The 21,187-nt window shown below is 47.8% G+C and overlaps 1 protein-coding gene across 8 annotated transcripts; it reads left to right on the top strand.

Moving 5' to 3' along the window:
• On the top strand, positions 1-19,311 carry Ppp1r3f (protein phosphatase 1 regulatory subunit 3F). Of its 8 annotated transcripts, none has more exons than XM_074064161.1 (6): positions 1-161; positions 1,024-1,171; positions 9,399-9,574; positions 13,285-13,337; positions 13,677-13,756; positions 16,964-19,311. In XM_074064161.1, the coding sequence occupies exons 4-6, from the start codon at positions 13,307-13,309 to the stop codon at positions 18,263-18,265; spliced, it is 1,413 nt and encodes a 470-aa protein (XP_073920262.1). In that variant the 5' UTR covers positions 1-161; positions 1,024-1,171; positions 9,399-9,574; positions 13,285-13,306; the 3' UTR covers positions 18,266-19,311. The 8 variants fall into 8 exon arrangements, with proteins under 8 accessions (XP_073920262.1, XP_073920263.1, XP_073920257.1 ...); XM_074064156.1 differs by having other exon boundaries at positions 2-161; positions 13,674-13,756; XM_074064159.1 differs by lacking the exon at positions 9,399-9,574 and having other exon boundaries at positions 2-161; positions 1,024-1,137; positions 13,674-13,756.
• The last annotated feature ends 1,876 nt before the right edge of the window (positions 19,312-21,187 follow it).

The raw sequence follows: 21,187 nt of genomic DNA, 5'->3' as shown, positions 1-21,187 counted from the left end.
AGTGGAGGCCCCATTCCCCGCCCTGGCACCTATCTTTCCTGGGATATGGGGCTGTTTTTCTCTTTCAGGGTCCTCCTTATACTCCCCCTGACCATCTCTCCCTTACTGTCATTTGCTCCATGAAAGACTGGTCAGAGAGGTGGGAGAAAAAGTGAGTGAGGGTAAGTAGCTCAATGGTTCACAGGGGCTCGGGGTGCATGAGCACTGATGCAATTGCTGCTGAAAGCCAGGATCTTTGCAGAATGAGGACCTGAGGTGGGGTGTTCAGAAAGGGGTAGAGGTCACTATCTCCCCTGCATCTTGCACTACATCCTTTTGCACAGAAGGATTCTGGAGAAGGGGATTGGGAGGGCTGGGAGGTAAGAATGAGTAGGTAGGATTTAACAGGTGTGTGTGGGAGTAGTTCTCAGAGAAGGGGGCCTTTGACAAAGACTTGAAGGAGGCAAGGGAGGGAGCCATGTTGATATTTGTGGACTTCCAGAGAGAATAGCCAGGGCAAAGGCTCTGAGGTGAGAGATTCTGATTTGCTCAAAATCTACAGGAGGCTGGTGTGGTTAGAGTGGAGTGAGTGAGAGGAAGGGTAGGTGAGGGCAGAGAGGAGACTCACTGGGGTTACACCATGGCAGGACCTTGTAGGCCATGGTAAAGACTTTGACTTTTACTCTAAGTGAGGAGGAAGCCATGGCTGGGTTATGAGCAGAGGAGAGACGCAGGCTGTCAGGATTTAATAGGAGTCCCCTGACTGCTGAATGTAGAAAGGAGGGGGGGGTGGTGGTAAGGGAGGAAGCCCAGGGGAGGTGGCTGGTGAGCAGGTGGAATTGGAAAGTGTGTTGACTAGAGAACCCACAGGAGTTGCTGAAGAATGAGAGTCTTGAGGCTGGTCCAGGACACAGATGATGCCCCAAGTGGGTGGGCAGGATGGAGTTCCTGGACTACTTGCCAGCTTGAACTTTTAGGTGAGAAAAAATAAAGCTCTCTTTTGTCTAAGCCCCCATTACTTCATGATTTTTCTGTCACTTGTAGCTGAACATATTTCTTCCTGAACCAAGACCCCATCCTGGACAGAGATCTGAGGAGGAGAGAAGCTGCTGGGGTGTGTGTGGAGGGAGTTGCTTCCTTCCAAGGGATGACTTGAAGGTTAGATAACAGCAAGCTGAGAACCTGGCATATGGTAGGCATTCAGTATATCCTCCCAGGATGGAGGGGGAATGTTTGAATGGGCATGTTCAGGCGTCAGAAGCTACAGTTCAGATCTCAACAAGGTGAGACCTCAAAGGCAGAGTGAAAGTAGGAGAAGCAGCACTCTTGGGAGAGGGAACATTAGGAGCAGGGATGGAGACAGAAAGAAGGCAGTGCCACCACCCTAGTGCCACCGACAAAAGAAATAAAGGAGGGGGGAAGGAGGTGAGGCCACTGTGGGGTACACAGCATCAAACTGATAAGAAAGGTGGGATTTGATTTGTGGTTATATTAGCCAGTGTCTAATGCCCAATCAACTCCTGGTGGCACACAGTCAGGATTAGTGTTTGCTGAGTTTTAGTCAGAAAAAAACTAATCAGTCAAAAAGTTCCATTTTCCATTTGGTCAGTCATTCAGCAATGGTGCCAAGTCCTGGAGGACACTAAGGATCAATCAGGGGCATTCTTGGCTAGTGGCGCTGCTCATGCAAAGGCTGGGAGGTGGACAAGAGGGACCCAATAACCGTGATGGGAGAGTCGTTTTTGCTTTCTTTGGTCTCAGATTAGGGTGCAGTCTGGGCCTTTAGGGGCTCTGGGCATTCCTAGGGCAAAAGAGTCATGGAAGGTTAGGGAGAAGGTAAATCTATCTTCCAGAGGCATATTCTTCCTATTGGCTGCCCGAATTCTATTGTTCCGCTGTTTGACCACCCAATAGCCCAGGCTCTGCCTGTGCATCGTCCTCCATTCTAGCCTCCTTCACAGCACCAACACCACCCAGTTGCCTCTGTTCTTTCCCATCTGGCTTCTAAATCCTCTCTCCGGCTGGCTACACTATCTAGCCCCTGCATTGGTTAATCCTATACTAGCACTGCCCTCAGAGGGCCACAGCCTTCATCCTGGCTCCGCATTGGTTACCTGCCACTTGTCTTTCTCACTCCTCGCACCCCCCCCCCCAACACCCACTGGCTCTGCCTTCTACAGTCCAGCATTTGTGCCTGCTCATACACCGCCTCTTGGTCTCCATTTGGTCTCTGTATTGGCTAGTTCCGCCCTGGTACCGCCCTTTGAAGCTGTAGCGCATGCTCATAGGGCTCTCCATTGGCTAACTGCAGCCATTTTCGTCATCTTGCCTTACGTCATTCACTCGAGGTTCCCTATTGGGTGTTGTTTGCCTCTATCTTACGTCTCAGTGCCTAGGCAACCCGTGGATTTTTCCCACTTTTCGGGCCTCTGCGTTCGCTCCCTGCTGTTTCCATCGCTTGTTGCCGTTCCACTTTCCCCGCTGCCCACAATACTGCTGTCGTCCAGACTCCTCCATTAGCTATCCTACTTCTGCTTTTGCATCCTGGGCTCCACACCGCCCCCACTAGCACCTCCCACTTGATTCCGATCGTCCCGCCTCCCACATCGCCCACTCTCAGTCTTCCCCATTGGCTGCGTGTTTCTCCTGCTTTGCAGTCACCGCTTGCGTCACCCTAGCGCGGCTGCCCATTGGCTCCCTGCTATACCTGTCTTTAATCTCACCGCCTACGCCCCCTCTTGAGCCCTACCCCCCCACGCTGGCCTTCCCATTGGCTGCCCGCCCCTTCAGGCCCTGCCCCCGCCGGTCCCGCCGCCGGTGCCGTCGGTGCCGGTGCCGCCGCCGCCGCCGCCGCCGCCGATATGGCGCGCACGGCCCCTGTGGAGCCCCCGCTGCGGCATCCCGCGCCCCCTTCGCCGGCCGCGGGCGAGCCTCGCGCCTCGGTTGAGGCGGCGGTGGCCCCGCGGAGGGTGCTGTTCGCCGACGAGGCCCTGGGGCTGCCACTGGCGCAGCTGCGCCGCTACCGGCCGTGGGGCGGGCCCGGGGCGGGCAAGATGGCGGCGGCGGCCGGGCAAGATGGCGGCGGCGGCGGGGCTGACGAGGACGACGATGGCGAGGATGGGGATGAAGGGGAGGAGGAAGAGGAGGCCTGCCCCAATCCTTCGCCGCCGTGCCCCGTCCCCGCTGGCGGGGGTTTTTACCTGGTGCCCACATTTTCGCTGCCGCCCGCGCCGGGCCGTCTGGAGCGCTTGGGGCGTGTCATGGTGGAGTTGGAGGCTTTGCTGCCACCTCCTGGAGCGGTCCCCGGGGGGTCCGGGGTGTGGGTGCCTGGGGGGCGCCCGCCGGTGCTGCGCGGGTTGGTACGTGTGCTGAACCGCTCCTTCGAGAAGGCGGTGCACGTGCGGGCCTCACACGACGGCTGGGCTTCCTTCTGCGACCACCCAGCGCGCTATGTCCCGCGCAGCCCGCCTGGGGCAGGAGCGGGAGGACCAGGAGCAGGAGATCCCATCCTGGATCTGGGGCTTGGCCTGGGCCCTGGCCAGGCGTCCGCCTCCTCGCCCGACGACGGCGGCCGCACTGACCGCTTTGCCTTCCAGCTGCCCTTTGCTGAGGGCGCGGGCGATGGGGCGCGCCTCGACTTCGTGGTGCGCTATGAGACCCCCGAAGGCACTTTCTGGGCCAACAACCACGGTCGCAACTACACAGTCCTGCTGCGGATCGCACCCGCTCCCACACCCACTGATGCCGAAGGGCTGCCCCAGCAGCAGCAGCTGGAGCCACAGCCTGAGTGCCAGGGTCCTGTGGAGGCTGAGGCCAGGCAGCTGAAGAGCTGCATGAAGCCGGTGAGGCGCAGGTAATGTTTGCCAGCGCCACCTCCGCCAATGCAGGGCTGTATGTAGAGTAGAGGTCAAGAATCCTGGCCCGGGAGCCCCTCAGGCCTGTTCTCCAGGACAGGGAAGAGGACACTCTGTCAAAGAGTAGTGGAGGCCCAACACGTGGTAGGCACGTTTTTAATTACTGGGGTTTCATTCATTCATTGAGTTCCACTGTAAAGCCCCAAACAAGACATCTTCCCTGCCCTCAAGGATCATGCAAGGCTCTTGTGAGAGACAGTTGGTAAAAGCAAGCAAGTAAGCAGAAAAGATGAGTTAGGGGTAGGGTTAGCTGCTGACATGAAAGGAAAATACAGTAAGGAGATAGGTTGAGAGGGAACAGCTGCTTTAGACGTGTTGAGGGAGAGCCTTCAAGGTGAGTGACGCTGATGAACAAGAGTTAGGAGGAAGAGAATTGGTAGATAAGGGAACAGGGAAGACTTTTCTAAGGAGGTGCCATTTAAGTTGAGTCTTGAATGATTAGGAACAGCTATGTATAGGGAAGGAGACTATTCTAGGTAGAGGAAACAGCAAGTACAAACGCCCTAAAGTGGGAGTGAGCTTTGTGTGAATGATACCTAGTGTGTTGGGTTGGAGAGAACTGCAGTGACTTGGTAGTGTGGCTCAGGGGCCTTGCCAGTAGGGGGCAGGGAATCTGATTCCCATTTGACAGAGCAGGAAATCAGGGTTCCAGAGGTGGAAATACTGGTTGAGGAAATGATGGTGCTTGGCTTTTTGACTCCAGCCATGTCTGACCTTGAAGCGGATGTACGCTCTTTACTGTTATGCTCTTACCTAGTCTGAGGCCTCCTGTGGAGGTGAGGGGCTGAGGCTATGATCTCACAGGAAAGCAGTAGCTTTGGCAGAGGCAGAACCAGGGCCAGGGTGTGTGTGTGTAGGGGTGGACTTGAAACTCATGTCCCTTGAGTTTTTTTATTTTTAAACAGTACTGGGATTTGAACTTGGCCTACACCTTGAGCCACTCCAGCAGCCCTTTTTTGTGATGTTTTTTTTTTAAGATAGGGTTTTGCGAACTATTTGCCCAGCTGGCTTTGAACCACGACCCTCCTGATCTCTGCCTCCAGGTAGCTAGGATTATAGGCATGAGCCACTGTTGCCTGGCTTCATGTCCCTTGTTTTTTGCCACACCTCCCATAAAACCATTAGGGGCTTGGAGAAAGAACCAGGAGATCCAGATACAGGATTTTCCTAGGTTTCCTCTACCATGCTATGAGTTCTTCAAGGGTAGCAGCTAGGTCTCATTCTTTGTGTGGTTATCTGAGTCTAGCCGGGATCAGTAGGTTCTCCCTAAAATACATACGTTTTCCTGCCCCTGGGAGGATTAGGAATGGGAAAATGCTCTTTTGGCCCTTGGACCTGTTTGACCAGAAGCTGCTGGGTGCAGCAGGGCATTTGTGGGATCTGCTGGTCTTGGTCAGGCCTTAGGCTGTGAGTGGTTCAGAAAGGTCTAGCTCTTGGCTGGTGGGCAGATACGCCTGAGTGAGCAAGCGGGTAAGCACCCACTTACCAGCCTGTGAGCCCCAGCATAGCCTAAGACCGTCTGAAGGGGGCAGGCAGCATTAAGAACGTGGATTCTGTCATTAGATTGTTTGGGTTCAAATTCCAGCCCTGCCACTTACTGGCTTTGTGACCCTGGCCAACTCTGTGAATAGCACTGTGCCTCAGATAACTATACCCTTATCCGTAAAACAAGTAATTATGGCAACTACTTCACGGACAAGTAAAAGCACTCAGAACCAAGCCCCATTCAATATAGTGCCATAGAGGTGTTAGCTAGTTTATTAATATTTAGGTACTCAGCGTATGGTTCTCTGGATTCCCCTCCTAAACTTGACTTTGCCCATCAGCTATGTGGCCTCATCTCACTTTCCTCATCTGCTAAAGGGGAATGACAGTCACATTATATCATTGTGTTGGACGCAGCAAATGTGGGCAAGGTAATAGACATGGTGGTAGCAGGTCGATGGTGGCCAGCATTTACTAATTTCTGCTGAGAGTGTCAGGTGCGCATGCTACGTGCTGTAAGTGCTGTGGCTGTCCCCTGAAGAGAGGGAAACGGAGGTCAGAGAGATGAGCCAGCTTGCTCAAACTCACTCAGCTAGTGAATGATAGGAGCAGGGAAGAAATACTAAGGACGGTTTTTTTTTTTGGTACTGGGGTTTGAATTCAGGGCTTCATGCCTAATAGGCAGGTGCTCGACCACTTGAGCCATTTTGCCAGCTGCCAAGGACATTATTTTAAAAATACTGGGCCTCTTGAAGGTCTGGCAAGGCTCAGAGCAAATTCCGGATTTCATTTTTAGTATTCTCAATATGTCATGCTTTCCTTTTACCTGTTGCATGTGCTTTATGTTTTATTGAGGTATACCAGCATCAAGTATACTGATCTCAAATGTACCCTCAGTATATTTGTACTTGTGTGCATTTCTGTGACCACCACCCAGATCAAAGGATCAAGCAATTTCAGTACCCTAGAATCATTCTTCATTTATATCCCTTTTCCCAAGTTGTCATCCCTGCTGGCTCTTGTGGGAGCTCTGTAAGATGCGACAGTTTGGGTGACAGAGTTTGGTCATTTTCAAGAGTGTAGAAGGAAAGGAACAGAGAAATCAAAACCTTGCTGGGCCATGGTGGGTGGAAAGGGTGTTTTTCTTTTAAAATACATGGGTGGTTTTAAGGAGAAATTGAAGCAGCTCATTTAGACAATTGTTTTGGTAGCTGTCCCCAGGCGTGTGGTTCCTAACGTGACTTATGATATTATTTTAAGTGGGCAGATGGCTTTTTGATAGCTTCTTTATCTTTTGATCTCAGCTCTTGCAAGGGGGAGGCTGGTGCTCACTGCAAGATCAGCGATAAGGTTTTCTTTGTAGGTTGGTGGTTTTCTTGGCGAATACATTTCAACTTATTATTGTTTTAAAACCTGTGTGCTGCTGGTGACTTGGAGTGCTGTTGAAGAACAGCCATGCCCTGCGATCCAGCCCTCTGGAGAAATGGTGGAGAATCTCAGAGGATACCCTTTACCTGTGAGAGCCCTGCTGTAGGTGGCTTCAGAAAATATTGACTGCAGGTCTCTTGTGCACTGGGCCATGTTGGATGGGGTCAGGGTGGGGCGGGGGCGGGGGCGGGGGCGGATGTCCGGTAGCCTGAATGGCTGCTTTCTCTGGGTTACAGGACCAGGCTTTTAATATGTTTTAGGCTTAGAGATAATCCATCAACAAGCAGTTATTGAGAGTTTACTATGCACTGGTCACAATGCTAGGTTTGAGCAGGGAAAAAGACGCAGACTGGCCCTAAGATACCCAAGGGCTTGTGATGGATCTGGGTGGAAGGCACAGGTGTAGAGGGCTTGTCCTGTGAGACCTGGCCAAGCCTCTGCTCTTTGCTAGTCACTTTGCTGTCCTGATAGCAACTCCTGTGTGCTAGGCTGTTTTTAATCCCTCTTTCCTGGATGAGCAAACTGAAGGTCCCAGAGTCCAAAGTTCTAGGGCTGGTGTGGTCTGCCTTGGTTTAACACCCTGAGGAGGTATCCTTTTCCTCTTAAAAATGAATATTAACAAATTCTGTCCATGGCCTTCAAGCAGCCTTACCCCGTCTCCCAGTCTAGCCTCTGCTGGCATTTAGTTTTACCTTGTATTGGTCTGTTCCTGAGTTTTTGTCACCATGGTCTTTCTGTTATGCCAAAGGGACTTGTTCCTTCCTGCCTCAGGGTCTTTGCTCATGCTGTTTGCTTCACCAGGAATGTTTGTCCTGTACCCTCCAGTTTCCTCAGGTAGACCCATCAGTTGTAAGAAGACTTCCTCAGGAAAGCCCATCCACTCTAACCTCCTTGGGCCCTTAGTCTTTTTCATAGCACTGATCAGCCCAGTAGGCAAGCCCTGTTAGAGGAGGCCACACAAGCACAGCACATGAGCCTCACCACAGATTCAGGAATGTCTTCTACCCCTCCTGGAAGTCTACTCTTGTCCCTTCTCATGTAATTCTTTCAAATGTTCTTTACCTCCTTATTCCAGAAACAAAATAGTAACCATAAGAACACAACTCCCTATAAGATGCAGTACCCAAAGCTGCACATTGACTCCCAGTCCCCTGTGTTACAGGTGCAGAAGGGTCCCTTCTCCACCCTCAGGCCAGTTTCCTCTCTGTGCTCCAGGATCCCATTTTCTGTCACTTGTTCCCAAATTTGACATCAATCCCTTTTCCATCCTGGCAGTTTTTCCTGCTCTCCCCACCTGGTCTGCTCTGTTGATCTATCCTCAGGCCAGCGTCTTGGTCTCTGCTGAGCCACATCTGCCCTCTGCTCCTGGCCAGTACCTCATCACCATTGTCCCTTTGTTGCCAGGCCCACTGGAGAGCTGCTGGCACTTGCTTTCTCTTCTTGCTCACCCATGTGTTCATTAACATCCCCCCCCCATATCAGCCACATTCCACAAGGGTTTTGTGGTTTTCTTCTTGAAGTGGCTGGTCTCACCTACTTAGGACACTTCCCTCCCTGGCTTAGGGGCCATATCTGCTGCCTTTCCTCTGAGCTCTGGCCCTTCTCTTTCGACTTGCTCTTTGTTTCTGTCTCATGTTCAAACTTGGTGTCTCTACTTGGCTGAGTACCAGAGATCCCCCAAATTCACCTCAGGGCTGCATTCATCACCCCTGCTTCCGAGGCTTCTGAACAGCCTCCTACTCTCCAACCTCCTCCTTTGTGTGTTTTTTTTTTAATGCATCCTTAAGTTCTTGCTGACCCTGTGGTCTGGGCTAGGGCCCCTTGTTCTAGAGTGTTCTTTCCTTTTCTAAAGGCACTGATCTCAGTTTGTAGTCAGCTCTTCACTAGGGCATAACTGGATGACTCTGCCCTGCTAGACTGTAAGCTCCGTGAGGGGTAGGGACATGGTCTGCTTTTGGTCACCACTGTATTCTTGTAGGCCTGCCATGGTGCCTGGCACTTAGCAGGTGCTCAATAAATGTTTGTTGAAAGAATGAGTTTTGAGTATTTTTTTAATGCCTTCCCTCACACCAAATTGTAAGCTTTCTAGTTGGGTTTGCTCACCTGTGCATCTCCAGGGGTTGTCACCCAGCTTGGTGCACAGTAAGGCCTTGGTGGGTTTTAGGTGTGCCTGTAACTGAGTGGATGGGATCCAACATACTGGAACAACTGGAAGAACTGGAGTTGAAATAGAATGGGTGGGGGTCTCAGGTGTTGGGAGAAAAGATTTAATGTGAAATTGATCCCCCTTTGCTCAGAAAACTCTGGGGTCATCATGGTTAAGAATGTGGCCTGAGGCCACACACTAAGAAGGTGGCAGAGCTGAGATCTGAGCCTGTGTGGTCTTGCTCTAGTGCCTCAGTTCTTAACCTCTGTATAAGGCTGGGTGATCTGTCTTACCAGCAAGGCACTGCTGGACAGGTTGTTTTCCTTTTCATAGCCTCATTTTCCTTCAGTGGGGATTTGGAAGGAATTACTGTTAAGCACTTTATATGTCCCCAGTTCACTCAACAATTCACTGAGGCAGGTATTATTATTATCCCCTCTTTATAGATGAAACAGAGGCACAGAGAAGTTAAGTAATTTGCCCCAGGTCACACAGCTGGTAGGAGGCAGAGCTACTTATTATTTGAAATTGCATTTCCTGACCATTTACTGAGATGGGGTGCCAACAAACATTTTAAAAATGGCATAGGACACACCAGAGTGCATCACAACATGCAATAAAGGTAAGAATTGTTTCAGTCAAAGAAACAATTGTTTCTCTGTTCTTTATATATATTATAAATATATATATTTACACATGTGTGGGTGGCTAGGTTATGAGGTAAAATGGTTTTCTTACTGTGGGCCATGGCCAAAGAATTGTTCTGTGATAGAAGCAGCTCGGGGCATGATAAACTGCTGTCTTCCCTCACCCTGCTGGATCATCCACAAGTCCTTTAGTTGAGGCTGACACACTCACTGGGGAAGGCAAGACAGTGCCCCACATAACTGGTGGCTTTCACAGCCACCCTCAAACCCCATTCTTTCCAGAAAGCACATGGCCCAGGGGAACTGGGATTCTAAGTATCTTGGGGCACTTTCGAAGCCATCTGCCCCCAGAGTCAGCATCATCATCAGGTTGCCTCCATGGGAGCCAGCGCTGCTGTGTTTCCCTTTGAGTTTCAATGCCTGACCCACTTTGGGTTAGCAAAGTTCTTTGAAACCGTGAGTGTTGGGGGCTCTTGCACAGTACTCAGGTGGCTGCAGTGGTAACAGTGATGTGACTGCTCCTGAGTCTAGTTTGCTTTTCTCCGTGGGGCTTGTCAGCTCTCACTTGCTTGTTCCCTCTTCAACTCTGGTGATTCATCTTTCTTTGTCATCTGTCTTGGCTGGCCTGGGCTGGGGCCAGTGCCACCACTTTCCAAAGTCTTACTCCTGGTCTCCTTGGGAACTGTCTGAGGTCAGCAGCTCTTGTTTCCTGATGGCAGGAGGATTTTCACACCCAAGTAGAGTGTCCCCTTCTAGGCAACATGGGCTTCACTAGTACTCACAGCCACCTAAATGCTCTGAAGCAAGACACCAGCAATGTGTGCCACAGCCCATTCTTGCCCAGTGCTCTTAGAGGATGCTGCGTGGCATTTGTGGGACTGGTGCCCAAAGAGCAGGTTTCCTTCTTGAAAATTCACAAGCCTACTGTAGGTATAGTTTTGTTCTTAATCTCCCCGTTTTTCTAAGAACCCCTCTTCTCTGTTACTGATCGTGAGTCAGTGCACATTTGTACTTGATTTCTCTTACTGTCCTCATTTTCACTGTAGTCATAGCTGCCTCCAGATTTTTACAGTAAAAGACAGTTTGAGAATATGTGCATATATATGTACATATGAAATATATCAAGTATTACATATAATATTTCATAAACCCACAATTTCAGATACAGTCTTCCAAGTAGAACCCTCTGTGCATTCCCAGTGTGGGGTATAGTCAGTGGTTATAAACACATAGTTCCTTAAGCCTTAGTTTGTGCATTTGTAAAAAGGGAAGGGTGCTGTTTTGAAGGATAAACGTGAAGGTTTTCAAATGACTTGGCATTCTAATGCAAGGCCCACATTGGAGGAGGTGAACAATGAATGTCTACCTCCTGCTTTCACTTCTGACTTTGAGAAGTTGGGAGAGCAACTTGTTTGCTTCTGCTGATTTCATGGATCTTGGGATGGACTTGATTGCTTGACCTGATTTTTGGATGTCCTCACCTTTCTTGGTTGTGGAAGAGATGCTCTGGTGGCTGAAATACTTCAGTTGTATTTGCTTTTCTTCTCTTCTTTCTGCAATGGAGTTGGAAGTCCTTTTCCTGCTGCTGGCTGCTTCCTGAATCCTCCCCTTTCCATGCTCACATCTATGACTTTTGGTGGTTGTTAGAAGCTTGGTTGACATTCATGTCAGGATTGTACCAGGTGATAGGAGATTTGCCTAGTTCTGTCTCTGGGAGAGCGGGCTGTCTGTCTGTTCATGGCTATTGTTGAAGAAGTTTGCTTTAGAAGATCCCAAGAAGATGATGTGTTTAATGAAAAGAAGTCAGTACTGCCTGGCAGAAATTGTGTTGAGTCATAGGTCCAAAGGCCTGATTTTAGATCTACTGAGGGACTGGTGGTGCTGGAGCCAGGCGGTTAGCTCTGAGTTCCTCTTTCTTATCAATGATGTTGCTGGCTGGGCTTGCAGAGTCATCTACCACAGGCCCCATAGTATTTTGATTCAAATACCTCTGGTGGGATGCGTGAGCCCAAGACCACAGAAAAAGACAAACTGTCCCTTCCAAAGCTTTCAGCCTCTAGATCCACATACCTGGTTTGAGCTGCTTCTTCCAGGGTGATAATGAAAGGTTTTTGTAGTCATTCTCTCTGATGGTCTCTTAGCAACATGCCCATGGAGCCAGGGAACCTGGGAATGAATATGTGGGCAGGTCCAAAGCAAAGCGTGCATGGAGAAGGGAGAGATTTTGTCTGTTATTGATTCTTCCCTCTATCTACTTCTAGATAGGTCTGGAGATGGGATTGGGTAAGACTATAATCTTCCTCATCCAAGAAACATTAGCGTGTTGGTTAAAAACCAGAAGGCATGGGTTTTAATCCTGTGCCTGTATGACCTTGAGCCATTTCTTCAGCCTCTTTCATCATCTGTAAGATGGGGGTAATAGTACTGCCTACTGTGAAGGATTAGAAGTACTTATCTCACAGGGCGCTATGAGGATTAAATTAATATATGTGATGCATTTAGATCATTGAGTAATGCTATAGTACTATGTACAGGTCAACTAGTGACATTCTATTTCTCTGAAGGGAATTGATTAAGTATTTTCTCAAAGTTTCAACTATTTCTACAAATTTCAGCAGTGTCTTGTGGCCTCAAGTGGTTGTCTTAGCCTCCCTCAGGTCTAGGAACATGCAGTCAGTGTTTCCCTCAATTGCCTTATCTGTAGACATTAGATACTCATGTGTGAGAATTAAAACAGTGATTTCTCCATGTGAGACTCCACCCCTGGCAAAATCTGGCTGAAATACACTTGGTTTATGCCAGTCAGGGATCTGACTTGGGTGGTAAAGAAGCAATAAGACCAATGGATATCTTCCATTGATTTTGCCCCTGCTCCGTGATGCCTGGCTGTGATATCTGGCTTTCTACCTTATTTTCCTTGATTCCTTTGTGCTTGATGTGTCCATCCTGGTTCACCTGTGCTTTCTGTTGCAGGTGAGGAGGTGGTATGACCTGGCAGGCTGATATAAGAATGAGGGAGAGCTGGCGTAGGGACCCAGGCCCCTCTGTCTCCTATTCTCCACTTGCTTTTCTTTCTCTCCTCTGCTGCTTCCTGCATCTGACAGTGTTCTCCACCTGCCCTTTCTTGGAAAAGATGGTTTTCTCCACAGTCAGTAACAGACCCTAAAGAAATAAATGATTCAAACATGTTGATAAAACTATTCCCAATACTGTTTGCTGAAGCTTGCTTTGTTATTGAAAATAAAGGAAACAACCTGGCTGCTCAGTAAGAAGGGAATGGCTACATAAATTATGGCGAGCCCATATGATATGGGCATTAAGCAGCCATTTTCAATGTTTGCAAAAGCTTATGATGTTTTTATTGTTAAATGGACAAAAACAGCTGTGAAAGTAGGTCTACAGAATCTACAAACAGTTTCAGAGAATGTCTGGAATGAAAATTTCCAAATGGTAACAGTGGTTGCCTCTGGCTGATACGTGATTGTTTTGTTTCCTGCATCTTTATACTTTCCTGTATTTTGTAAAGTTTCTATGAGTGTGTGTGACTTTTATGATCAAGGGATAAAAAGAGGTAAGAAGATAAGAAGGGATGAGAAGAGGAAATAGCAGCTGTGAGGTGGAGTCAGGCAGAACTGACCTCTTAGGGTGTCGGACCCATGTATGTGCTCTCTCCTCTGCCCCACAGGCCTCGGGAAGAGGAGCTGAGGATGAGGAGCATGGATGATACCCCCGCTGTAGGTAAGCACCTGCAAAGCTATGAGAGTTCTAGCTCCTTTTTATATCCCCTCTTTTTTTTTGCAGTGGGGATCAAACCCAGGGACCTGCACATGCTAAGCAAGTGCTCTATCACTAAACTACACCCCCAGCCCTTCTAATCCCCCATTTTAAACCATTTCTTTCCTCCTCCCCCTTTTCTTTCTATGAAAAGAAGAGGTCCCCTCTCTTAGACTGCCACAGAAAGCTTCAGATGCCAACTGCCAACTGCCAACTGGTCAGACTAGCAGATTTTCTTAACAAATTCAGGCCTGCTTATACAACTGTCTTACCCCAATCCTGCCCTTTTCTTCTCTCCAGCAGAGCATCCTGCTGTTCAGGAATCACTGGGTCCCCTAGTAGCCCCCACCCCTCTCCGTCCATGGCCCCAGATGACTCTTCAGGTAAGCAGGCCCTTGCAGCTTCAGGGTAGACAGCCCAACAGGAGGCTCACAGTGTGACAATCACTGGACTGGGTGGCAGAGTGGACTAGCTCTGGTTCCATCCTAAGTAGGATAGGGGAGGGGTAGAATGCAGTGATTCACTTGGATTTAGAGAGATTTCAGTTGTTAATTTAACACGTATTTAGGGACTGCTTGCTGTGGGTTACAGACACTGGAAACACAGCAGGGAACAAAAACTATCTGCACAGGGTTTACATGTTGGGGTGTTGAGACATGATCAAATAAAATAACAGTTGAAATATATGGCATTTTAGATGGAGATGAGTACTAAGGAGAGGGAGGGGGAGGGAATGAAGGGGGAGAGGACAGACAGAGATGGGGACATTAGATTGGGGTTCTGGTGAGATATCACTTATTAGTGATAAGTGAGATTCAGAGAAGCTCTGAAGGTACGGAAGTGAGCCACGTGGATAACTGGGAGACGAGCATCCTAGGCAAGGGATGACTAATGTGTTTTGGGGATAGCAAGGAGGGTGGTGTGACAGGAGTAAAGTCAGTGAGGGCTAGAGTGGCAGGAGTTAAGGTCAGAGAGGTGTTGGGACAGATTGGGCAGGGCCTTGTAGACCAACGTGAGGACGTTGGCTTCAACTATTAGTTAGGGGGAGCCTTAGGAGGGTCATGAGCAGAGGAGGGAAGTGATCCACCATAGGGCTCAACAGGCTCACTCTGGCTGCTGTGCAGATAATAGGCTGTTGGCAGAGGGTGGAGACAGAGGTGCCTGGGAGGAGGAGACCATTGCAGTGGTCCAGGTCAGGCCAGTCTTGATAGTGGTAGATGGGGAGGAAGAAACACTTCGAAGGTATGTGGGGTGTGTGTGTGTGTGTGTGTGTGTGTGTGTGTGTGTGTGTGTGTTTCTAACTTTTTTTGTGGTACTAGGGTTTGAATTCAGGGCGTCAAGCTTACTTAAGTAGGTGCTCTACCACTTGAGACATATCCCTGGCTCTGTTTTAACTTTTTATTACAAAAAATTTCAAATATCTATAAAAGAAAGAGACCAGTATAGTGGATTTGCTTACACCATTACCCAGTTTTTACAGGTATCAGCATGCGTCCATTCCTACTTCATACCCCCACCTCCTTCCCTCCCATTTTTTTCGGGGTAGGAAGTACTAGGGTTTGAACTCAGGGCCTTGCATTTACTAGGCAGGTACTCTACAACTCTGCCAGCCCAGTGTCTTTCTTTTATCCCCTGGTTGGCCTGGACCCCGATCCTCATATTTATGCTTCCCATGTATCTGGGATGACAGGTGCATGCCACCCTGCCCAGATTTTTTATTGGTTGAGATGCAGTCTCACTAACTGTTTGCCTGAGCTGGCCTTGAACCTTGATCCTCCTGATCTTCACTTCCTGAGTAGCTAGGATTACAGGCGTGAGCTACCATATCTGGCTCTTCCCTCATATTTCTTATGGAATTATTTTGGAAAAAACCCAGATATCATCCCATTCATGAATACTACAGTTTGTGTCTCAGAAAAAGTAAGAATTATAAAGTAAAAAAGAAAGAATTATAGTCAAAACCAAAACCAAACAAATGAAAGAAGACAAAACAAACTACTGTATCATCATCTTCAGAAAATTAACAATATTTCTTTGTATCATTAACTATTTGGTTAGTGTTAAAATTTTCTTATCTCACAAGTGTTCTAGGATCCAACAAGGTTGACACATTGTATTTGGTTGATGTATCTCTTCAGGCTTATTTATTTGTTTGTTTGTTTATTTCTTTATTATTTTTGTACTGGAGGTACATTGTGTCATTTGCAAAAATTTTTACAATATATCATACTTGAATTCACCCCTCTTACATTGTTCTCCTTTGTCCCCCCTCCCCCCATTCCTGGAAGTTTCAACAGATTTCATTTTTCCATTTACTTACATGTGTAGATAATATTTCTGCCATATTCACCCTCCTACACCCTTTACATATATCCTCCCCCCTTCCACTGGTGCCATCCCTCCAGATAGGACCTGTTTTGCCTTCCTGTTCTCTGCTTTTGAAAAAAATTGATATTTTTGTTTAAGATAGCTATATAGGGAATTTCATTATGACCTTTCCATGTATATATGTATTACAACCCAAATTGCTTCATCCTCTCTATTTTTCTCCTTTCTGCTTTAGTCCCCTTCTTATGGTGATTTCAGCAGGTTTCAGACTTTTAAATCTCACTTTCTTCCCTTGCAACTTGTTTAAGATATTGCATTTGTCCTGAAGAGTTTTCCAGTCTGAGTTTGGTTGCTAGCATTCAGGTGGAAACACATTTCTTACTATATTTTTGAGTTCATTAATTTTAATTAATTTAGTCTTTGCATTAAAATTAATGAATTTATTAATCCACTAATTCTATTACATTTATTAAATGTGTCATTATTAATTCATGGAGTCTAAACATATTTGGTGACTTTCAATTCATTGCATTTATTTCTTTAGTTTGATGCTTGCATTGAACTATCCTTGGCCAGTAGGAGCTTATTTTGACTGTCTGCTTTTACTTTTTGGTGCTCTTTCCTCATTCTGTGAGTCCTTAAACAATACCTGCTCTAAATCTGGAAAGAGCCGTTTCTTTAAGGAGACCTGGTTCCTTTCAGTGGAGAATGATATCTAGTGACCCAGATCTGGGGGCTCAGTATGCTTGTTGCTACTTGATTGGTCATTGTTTCTAGATCTTTTTGAAAGACAGAGCTAGGATATACATTATTTTTTAAAGAGAAAATACATCATGAATTCAAATGGCTATTTTGGCTATATTTTCATGGTAAACAAACTGTACTTACTGACAATCATATTGCTGCCCACTGAATCCCTCAGCTTCATCACCTGTAGAATGAAGTCTTCTTTTACTTCATCCGATTTTGTTATTTTATTATTTTTTTGGTGGTACTGAAGTTTGAACTCAGGGTCTCATGCTTGCTAGGCAGGCTCTCTACCACTTGAGCCACAACCTCAGCCCTAATTTTGTTATTTTAATATCGATGTCAGAGTCTTTGGAGTTTAGAGAATTACAGAGGGCTATTTAAGGCATTTTTAGAAACCTCTATGGGGCTGGGTGTGGGCTGTTAATCAGTTCCTACTGTCTCTTCTTTTTGTCTTATTGCCTCCTCTACTTTGTTCTCTTCCTTTTCTTTCCCCACCTCCATTATGGCTCCAGGTTTCTGAAGTTACAGTAACTGGCATCTCCCCAGAAGAAGGTGACATCCCCAGAAGCAGTCTGCCTGTGGCTTTTACAGAGATTCCCCAGGCACCGGCCATCAGGATTCCCTCCTCCACCCCTCTTTGTGGCTTGAGTGGCTCCCCCAGGGACCAGGCCTCGGGGCCTGATGCAAGTGAGGGGGCCACGGGGCCCTTCCTAGAACCCATCCAGCAACAGGTGGAGTCCAAGTGGGAAGTGTCAAGTGAGAATGGAGGGGGTCGAAAGGACCCCATGGGGGCTGTTATGGATGTGCCTGCTGGGGGTCTGGAAGTCATGAGTGGGTTGGAGGAGCTGCTTGGTGAAGACACCATTGACCAGGAGCTTGAGCAGCTCTACCTGTCCCATTTGAGCCGCCTGCGTGCTGCTGTGGCTGCAGGTGGGGCAGGGGGTGGTGGGGAGGGCCCTACAGATGGGGGGCTATCCCCCAGCCATCCTCTGGGCATACTTACGGACCGTGACCTGATCTTGAAGTGGCCTGGCCCTGAGCGGGCCCTGAACAGTGCCCTGGCTGAGGAGATCACGCTGCACTACGCCCGCCTGGGACGTGGTGTGGAGCTCATCAAGGACACTGAGGACCCTGATGACGAGGGAGAAAACGAAGAGGGGCTCTCCATCACTCCCTCTACCCCGGAGGGAGAGAGCCCCAAGGAATCGCCTCCAGAAATCCTCTCTGGGGCCCCCTCTGTGGTAGCCATTATGGGAGATGTCTGGCTCCCATGGGCAGAGGGCTCCAGGTGTGATAGCCCTGTGGTTCTGGGTACAGAGGGTCAGTTCACTGGGGATCCTGAGAAAGGGATAGGCAAGGACATCAACTCTTTGCACATGAATAGGATCGTAGCTGGGGTGACCAGGTCCTCAGGGGAGGCCGGGACAGAAGCCCGGATGGAGGTCACCACTGAGTGGGCAGGCAGATTGGTTCCTATGTCTAGCAAGGAGCCAGCTGCTCCAGTCCTTCTGCGAGAGCAGAATCCCACCCTCCTTGGTCCCATGGGAACTGAAGTCTGTCTGTCTAGCATGGTCAGGCCTCATGTGGTCTCCCAGGATGAAGAGGGTGCAGGCCCAAGTCTTGAGCCCCCAAAGAGGTCTCCCACCATAGGATCCCCTGCAGAATGTGTATGTGGAGTGCCTCCTCAGCTCCGGGGGCCCTTGACCCAGACTCTGGGAGTCCTGGCTGGGCTGGTGGTGGTCCCTGTGGCTCTGAACAGTGGTGTGTCCCTCCTGGTGCTTGCGCTGTGCCTCTCTCTGGCCTGGTTCTCATAGGGGCTGCTTGTGGGACCAGCAATAACAGGTTTCTCCCTCTCTGGGGTTTGGTGAGAGGTGGTCCCTTCACTATCCCAGAGGGTTGAGATGGGATATGTAGCTTGTGTAGTGAGGGACCTTGGTCCTTTGCTTCTGAGAGTGCTTGGCTAGAGACAGGCCTTCCTGTCCCTGAGTTCTCCAGTCAGCACGGGGCTCCCTGCAGTGGTACCTGCGGAGAGGAGCAGGGTGGTAGATGGCATGAGTGAGAAGAACTTTCAGAATGGAACCAGGCATGTCCTCCCCACCCCCACCCCAAGCCTGTATTTATTTTTATATAATTCTCTGGATGAGGGAGAGTGGTCGTGAGCTGGTCTTGGGGCACAATTACCCAGAGATATATTTATTAACAGCCAACCTGTGCAACCTGCTGGAGCTTTATTTTTAATTTAATTTATATAGAGTACCTATTATTATATGCCACAATAGAGCTCTATGAGAAATGATGTGTCTTGCTGTGCAGTAGTCTCCTATATGGGCCTGAGTGTGCAAGCGGGTCGCATTCCAGGGGAGGACCATGGTGGGGAGTGGGAGGTGGATGTAGCCCTGCCTGCTGTTGCCTCTTAAATGTGTCCTTGAGGATCTGTGTCTCCTCACCTCATGGTCCTAATATATGTGGTCCTGTGGTCTTCTCACATTCTGCCTGGGGCCTGCCTCTGTGTATATGGGAATGGGGATGGGAACCACATGAATGTTTGGTGTCAGTCACGTGGGTGTAATGGAGGCTATGGTCAGTGTGTTTATGGGGATACTACTTATGAATCAGCCACAAGGTTTTGAGGTTACCTTTGACACCAGCAGGGAGCTCCCTCAAACCCCAAGCTAGGGAAGGCCTCAGAAAGAAGAATTAATGTACTGTGAAAAATTTGTATCGGAGTTGCTGTCCACAGACATTGCATTTCTACTCAAAACAAGAAACCCAGATGCTTTGAAAGAAAGGATAGATATATTTATTGCATGCAAATAAAAATTTCTTTGCATAGCAAAATAAAACACCATATATTTATTTACTTCCCTTTACAGCAAAAGTTATTATTACTATTATTATTTTTTTATTATTATTATTGAGACAGGGTCTCACTATGTAGTCCAGGCTGGCCTTGAAATTGTGATCTTCCCCGAGTACTGGGATTACAGGCATGTGCCACTACATGCCTGAAGTACAGCAAGACTTCTTAGAGGAAGTGTATATAGCAACTTTCTTCAGTTCTTCTCTACTCCTTCAGTGCCTTTCTGAAATAGCTCCAATCTGTTTTTTCCCCAACCACTTCAGCAAAAGTGCTGAAGTTCCTGATGATTTTCACATTGTTACAGCAACGGTCAAGTCTCAGACCTCATGTTTCATGGCCTCTTTGCAGCATTTGACACACTTGATTACCTCTACTTTGCAGCCCTTTCTTCACTTGGTTTCCAGGATGCCACACTCTCCTATATTCCCTCCTTCCTCATTGGCTACTCTTCTAGAACAGTACCCATCACACAGTAGATACTCAATAAATCCCCATCAAATGAAATACATAAGGAACAAACCTGCACACAGGGAATACAGAGAAATATGGCGAGAGCTTACCTGCTCATTTAGTTGGTAGAAGCTTAGTTCAGCTCCACAAGTGATAACTGACTACTTCTGTGATCTGTGGACATAGAGGGAGAAGCTCACAGTCCAGTGGGGTGACAGATACAAGGGATCTCAGTGCAGCATAATTGGTGCAACAGTGATAGGTCCTGTGGGCTGTGAAAGCCTAGGACACATGCTCAGCCCAGTACAGGGACTCTGGAAATCTTGGAGGATATGGTGCCTAGACTAAGGTTTCAAAAGCAGGAAGAAATCTACCAGGTAGTGAAGGGGAGAGGAGGACTGTCCAGTCAGAAGGAATAATAGCACTTCAGAGTCTGTAAGCAGAAAACAGCTTGTGAGAAACACACCCATATCTCGTCTGTTTTCTAAGGAAGATATTCTAACTTATCAAATATCAATGTCTATGGCCTTCCATTGATTTGATAATGGTTTTTGAGACAGAGTCTCACTATGTAGCCCAGGCTGGCCTCAAACTCTCAATTTTCCTGCCTCAGCCTCCCAAGTCCTGGGATTACAGGTGTGTGCCACTGTGCCTGGCTTTGATGTGATAATTTGATGATTATCTAAAAAAGGCAACTTTCTGCCAATTTGGTTAAAAAATTAGATGAAGTGGACAAATTACTATAGACATATGGCTTTCCAAAAGTGTTTCAGAAAAGGAATGCAAAACTTGAGTATTATAGCCATTAAAGAAACAGAATTGTTAGCCCAAAGTCTTCCCACATGGAAATTCTAGGCCAGACAACTTTGCTGTTGAAACACCCAAGGAAAAATATTTTACATTTTCCAAAAGCAATTTGAGAATTTGGAAAAAGAGGGAGCATGCCCAATTCATTTTTCTGGGGGCTGACATAACCTTGATATTAAAACCTGATGAATCAAAATAATATTAAGAAAACCATCTCAAGAACATATATGTGAATATTCTAAACCAAATGATAGCTACCTAAGTCCAATATAGTTTTTAAAAGTTTAAGATGACCACATTGGATTTATTCCCAAATGTAACATGTTTCAATGTTTGAATTCAGCATAATTGTTCTCATTAGCAGATTAGAGAAGAAAAGCTACAGTCTTTTTTTTTTTTTTTTGGTGTGTTTGGTGCTGGGGTTTGAACTCAGGGCCTTGTGCTTGCTGGGCAGGCAGGCGCTCTACCACTTGAGCCATACCCCAGCCCAAATGGTCATCTTAATAGATTGGGAGATTGGGTTAGATAAAATTCAATATCTATTTATGATTTAAAACATCTTGGGCTGGCGGAATGGCTCAGGTGGTAGAGTGCCTGCCTAGCAAGTATGAGGTCCTAA

This window comes from Castor canadensis, chromosome X (genome assembly GCF_047511655.1).
Source record: "Castor canadensis chromosome X, mCasCan1.hap1v2, whole genome shotgun sequence".
Classification (NCBI taxonomy): Eukaryota; Metazoa; Chordata; class Mammalia; order Rodentia; family Castoridae; genus Castor; species Castor canadensis.
This window is presented reverse-complemented; position numbering and strand designations above follow the sequence as displayed.

Bases quoted from the DNA above. Each gene is read 5' to 3' on its own strand.
- Ppp1r3f (XM_074064154.1), top strand. From the start codon at position 2,841: ATGGCGCGCACGGCCCCTGTGGAGCCCCCGCTGCGGCATCCCGCGCCC. The intron at 13,338-13,673 runs GTAAGCACCTGC...TCTTCTCTCCAG, and splicing joins GGATGATACCCCCGCTGTAG to CAGAGCATCCTGCTGTTCAG. The intron at 13,757-16,963 runs GTAAGCAGGCCC...TTATGGCTCCAG, and splicing joins GGCCCCAGATGACTCTTCAG to GTTTCTGAAGTTACAGTAAC.